This window comes from Rhea americana, unplaced genomic scaffold, assembly GCF_003343005.1.
Source record: "Rhea americana isolate MKP2758 unplaced genomic scaffold, rheAme1 scaffold_90, whole genome shotgun sequence".
In the NCBI taxonomy this organism is placed as follows: Eukaryota; Metazoa; Chordata; class Aves; order Rheiformes; family Rheidae; genus Rhea; species Rhea americana.
This window is the reverse complement of record NW_028187089.1, coordinates 1,593,833-1,598,321: the sequence shown is the minus strand read 5'-3', so window position 1 is coordinate 1,598,321 and position 4,489 is coordinate 1,593,833. Positions and strand designations below refer to the sequence as shown.

The 4,489-nt window shown below is 70.3% G+C and overlaps 1 protein-coding gene across 1 annotated transcript in view; it reads left to right on the top strand.

The window, feature by feature from the left end:
* The first annotated feature begins 1,777 nt into the window (after positions 1-1,777).
* The window catches only part of LOC146584677 (uncharacterized), a 4,568-nt gene continuing 1,856 nt past the window's right edge, over positions 1,778-4,489 (top strand). The window contains exons 1-3 of the mRNA XM_085324292.1: positions 1,778-1,836; positions 4,031-4,148; positions 4,373-4,438. Of these exons, the coding sequence (XP_085180418.1) occupies positions 1,778-1,836; positions 4,031-4,148; positions 4,373-4,438 (243 nt within the window). The remainder of the gene's footprint in view (positions 1,837-4,030; positions 4,149-4,372; positions 4,439-4,489) is intronic.

Genomic DNA, 4,489 nt, shown 5'->3' with positions numbered 1-4,489 from the left:
GGGGTGGCCGTACCCCGGGGGGGGGAGGTGGCCGTGTCTCAGAGGGTGGCCGTGCCCCGGGGGGTGGCCGTGCCCCGGGGGGTGGCTGTGGCCCGGCGGGAGGGTGGCAGTGCCCCGGGGGGTGGCTGTGGCCCGGGGGTGGCCGTGTCCCAGGGCATGGCTGTGGCCCCGGGGGGGGTGGCCGTGGCCCGGGGGGGGTGGCTGTGGCCCGGCGGGGGGGTGGCTGTGCCCCGGGGGGTGGCCGTGTCCCACGGGGTGGCTGTGCCCCAGGGGGTGGCCACAGCCACGCTCCCCTGGGGTGCAGCGGCACGGCCCACACCGGGGCCGCCCCCCCCGTCCCGGCTCGGGGCCCTTTGCCCCCACTCCCCCCCCCGGCACAGGGTGCCAGGACCAGCATGGCCCCCCCAAACTTGGGGAGGGGGTACCCCACCCCACGATGACATCAGCAGCAGCCAATGGGGTGGCTTCCTTGGATCCACCGTCACCATAGAAACAGATACAGGCTTGGGGGGGGGCAGAGAGTGTGTGTTCCCCCCCCAGGGTGGCTCTGCCCCCCCCCCCGCTGCCCCGATGCCCCACCCCCCAAGTTGGGGGGCTCTGAGCCGTCCTGACCCCCCACCAATGCCTCCCCCCCGAGCACCCTCAAATGCCAGCAGGGAGGACGCAAGTGAAGGGCAAGGGACAGACGGGCACCGGCCGAGACCCAGCAAACTCATTGCAGAGGTGGCTGGGGAAGCCCAGCTGGGGGCTGCGAGTCTGCGTCCTGCCCCCCGCCACGGTCCGCCCGTGCCCCCYTGCACCCCCACGCACGGCTGGCTCTGCCCCCGGCCCGCGAGGCAGGATGTGGCTGTGGCGTGCCGGCGCCCGGGAAATTCCCCGGCGGCGGCGGCGGCKGCTGCTGCTTCTGCTGCGCCTCCGCCGTGGCCGGGGAGGGCAGGGGACCGCAGCAGGTTACCCGGCTCCCGCTGGGGCCCCGGGCACCCGCAGAGCCCGGGCGAGGGGCTCGGAGGCTGAGCCCGCCGGGGACGCACGGGCGGCCCGTGCAGCGTGGCGCGCGGGAGGCCGCTCGCCCCGCGCCGGGGCTCGGCGCGAAGCCGGTCGCGGCGGTGCATCCCGGAGACTCCAGGTGCGGGCCGCTCACCTCCCTGTGGGGCTCAGCCCCCGGCCGGGCGAGCCCGGGGCGGCGGAGGGGGGGGGGTTGGTGCCGGGAAGGGAAGGGGGCAGCCGGGGGAGGGCGAGCGCTCGCCTCCGGGCGCTGCCGGCAGAGGAAGTGAGCCGTGGGGCCGGGAGCTGGGCGCCCTGAGTCAGCAGCTCCGGGGGCGGCCGTCCCCCCCCACCCCGTCAACTCCCCCCCGCCCGGCGGCCTGGGCGCCCGTGCTGGCGGAAACTCCCCGGGGAAGAGCTGCGGGACTTCCTGGGGCCGCGGCAGAGGCTGCTGCGGAGCCCGGCGGGGTCAGGCCTGGGCCCTCTCGGGGGCTGCATGGAGGCGAGCGCTCGCCCTGCGCTGCCCCTGCCTGCAGCCCTGCCTGGATCCCTGCCTGAATCCCTGCCTGGATCCCTGCCTGCAGCCCTGCCTGGATCCCTACCTGCAGCCCTGCCTGCAGTCTTACCTGCACCCCTGCCTGGATCCCTGCCTGGATCCCTGCCTGCAGTCTTACCTGCACCCCTGCCTGGATCCCTGCCTGCACCCCTGCCTGGATCCCTGCCTGCAGTCTTACCTGCACCCCTGCCTGGATCCCTGCCTGCACCCCTGCCTGGATCCCTGCCTGCAGCCCACATGCCCCCACCAGATCTCTGTTTCCAGAGGCCACCGCCAGACACGCTGTCTCTGCCCAGGTAAGTGCCCCCCCCCCCCGGATTTGGGCTCCCCTGGGCAGCCCGGTGATTTTTTTTGGGGGGGAGGGCAGGAGAAACGTCTCGCTCCCATACTGCAGCGTCGGGATCCGTTCTGAAAACAGCTGAGGCATTTTTGGTAAAACGCGGGTGGTTTACTGTTGGAAAGGAGGCCTTTTTCAGAGCGAAAATGTCGCTTCAGAGCGAAAACATTTCCGAGCGCGAGGGAGACGAGGTTCATTTTGAAAGGGCAGCGGTGAAATGCTGGGGACTTTCTACCGGCCCCCCCCCCCCCGCCTGCCCTTTCCTCCGGGGTGCTCAGACCTGCTCGCGGGGCTTGCCACAACTTGCAGGTTATTTTGGGCCCGCCGAACACGTCGCTTCCCCTGCTGACCGCAGCAAGCGGCTGCCGGGCACGTTATCCCGCGTCCCAGCTGGGGAAACCGAGGCAGGCGGCGGAGGAGCGGGCTGGCCCCGCTGCCCGCGGGTCCCCCGGGGCGCCGGCTGTGGGTCTCCTCTCGCCCCACGCGCCCAGCCGGTTGTGCCTCTCCTCCGCACGGAGGCCGCTGGCCGCGGGGGTCCTGGCCCCTGCAGGCACCTGGGGGGCGTCAGCGTGGAAACAGGCGGGGGGGTGCGTGGCTCTGCGTCACAGGAGGCCACGGACCCACCCAGGACGTTGTTCGGCCCATTGCGGCAGCTCTGACGGAGGCTGGAAGTCCCAGGGGCACRGACCCTCCCGGGGCTGGGGCAACTGCAGCGGGAACAAGGTTGTGGGGCAAGATTTGCTCCATGGTGAGAGACTCACTTTCTCCTTCCCTTGCCCGAGCTGCCTTTAAAAGCAAAGGTCTGGCATGAGTGGAGCCCTGCAAATCTCCAGATCCGCATCCACCTATCCATCCGTCCGTTGATTCATCCATCCACCATCCACCCACCCATCTATCCATCCGTCCACCATCCACCCACCCATCCATCTGCCCATCACAGGCCCTGCTCAGCCAGTTCAGGCTCTGCTGGGCAGGACACAGCAATGCCCGGAGCAGAGATGGAGACAGGGGAAATGTTCTCCTTGCTGTGATCAGCGCTGGGTTTCATGCTGGTTGTGGGCAAAGTCCTCGCAGCTCCTGGGCAAGGGAGCTCCACAAGCTCTGGGAGATGGATACAGCTCCAACAGGCTCCCCGATGCCCCTGTTAGGTGCAGATATGGCTTTTGCTGTGCCAGCTCCCTGGATCAGAGGAACCCCTTGTCCCCAACATCACAGCGAAGCCGTGCAGGCATTATGTCTCCCCACGAGATCTTCAGCTAGCCAGAACGGCTCAGGCCAGGAGCTGCCCTGCATGGCCAGTTCCCCACCGTTGCCCAGCCCCACACGTTGCTCTCGGCATTCACAGTGCTCAGTGGGTGCCCGTGAACGCTGCACCAAAACGCTTTTGCCTTCCTGGCACCTCCTCGCCGTTTGTTCCCAAGGGCAGGTTCTGCCGGGCACTTGGTGYCCTCCCAGCTTGTTGTGCTCAAAGCCTGAGCTCCTGCCCCAACAGCGCAGCGAAAGGAGGCGGCCGGAGGCCTCGGCCGGGAGCCRAGCTCGGTCCATGCCTTCCTCCTGGCTGCACAGGAAAGCAGGGAAGCAAGGTCTGCGCGGGAGACGGGCTGTCCGCAGCCCGGCTGTGCCCAAATGGGGTACCCCGGCCGCTTCCCCACGCCGCCCGCCCCGCGCCCCGGCCATCTGCCATCCTCTGCTTGCCGCTGGGGAAAGTGGGGAGCCCAGAGCAGCCGAGAGGCGTGTGAGCCACCAAAACCGCTCCAGGCGAGACTTTCCACCCTGCCGGACTTTTTCCTGGGAAAAACCCAACTCTGCAGGTTTTACAGAGGAAGGAGAGGGGGGTTTCTGCAGCCACCTGGGAGCCCGAGCGCCRGCGGGCTCTTTGCTCCCGCGTCCGCCCCTTCGCTCGCTCTTTCTCCCTTTCCTGGCTGCTCCAGTGCCGGAGTTTCCTGCTGCCRAGGCCGGTGCTTCCCGTGCTGACATCCTGCTTCCTGGCCCCTGGCGCTCCGGCACCGCGTCCCCCGAGCAACTTTCCGCCCCGTCTCTCGCCGCCGCCGGGGGCCCCGGCTCCCGCGAGGCCGCCTCGAGCCCGGCCTCCGCCGCCGAGGGCGTCCGTCCCGCTGCCGGCGCCCTCGGCGAGCCCTCCCGGTCCCCCGCAGGGCCGACTCCGAGGAGATGGTCACCTACATCTCTGAGGGCATGACGGTGACCTCGGCCGACGAGGAGAAGCTGCAGCTGCTGAACAAGAACACGGAGCTGCGGCGCCTCAACAAGGAGGTGAGCGGCGTCCGCCGGAGCCGGGCCGGCGCCCCCGGACACCCGCACCCGGAGGCTCGCGGGGGGCGGCCGGGGCGGGGGGACGCTTCAGCGCCACGGAGGAACCCCMCAGGTCCTCTACCCCGGGCAGCCGGGAGCCAGGGCCGCGGGTCCCGCTCCGACCTCCTCGGTGCGYGCCGGGAAGGGGCCGCGCGGCTCAGCGCCGCCTCCCCGCTCTGCCCCAGCTCGTGAAGCTCAACCAGGAGTGGGACCGGATCTACCACAGCACCGCGCGGGGGCTGCAGCAGAAGGTGCGGGCGCTGCAGCAGGAGATGCTGAGCCTCAGGCAGCTCACGGAGCGG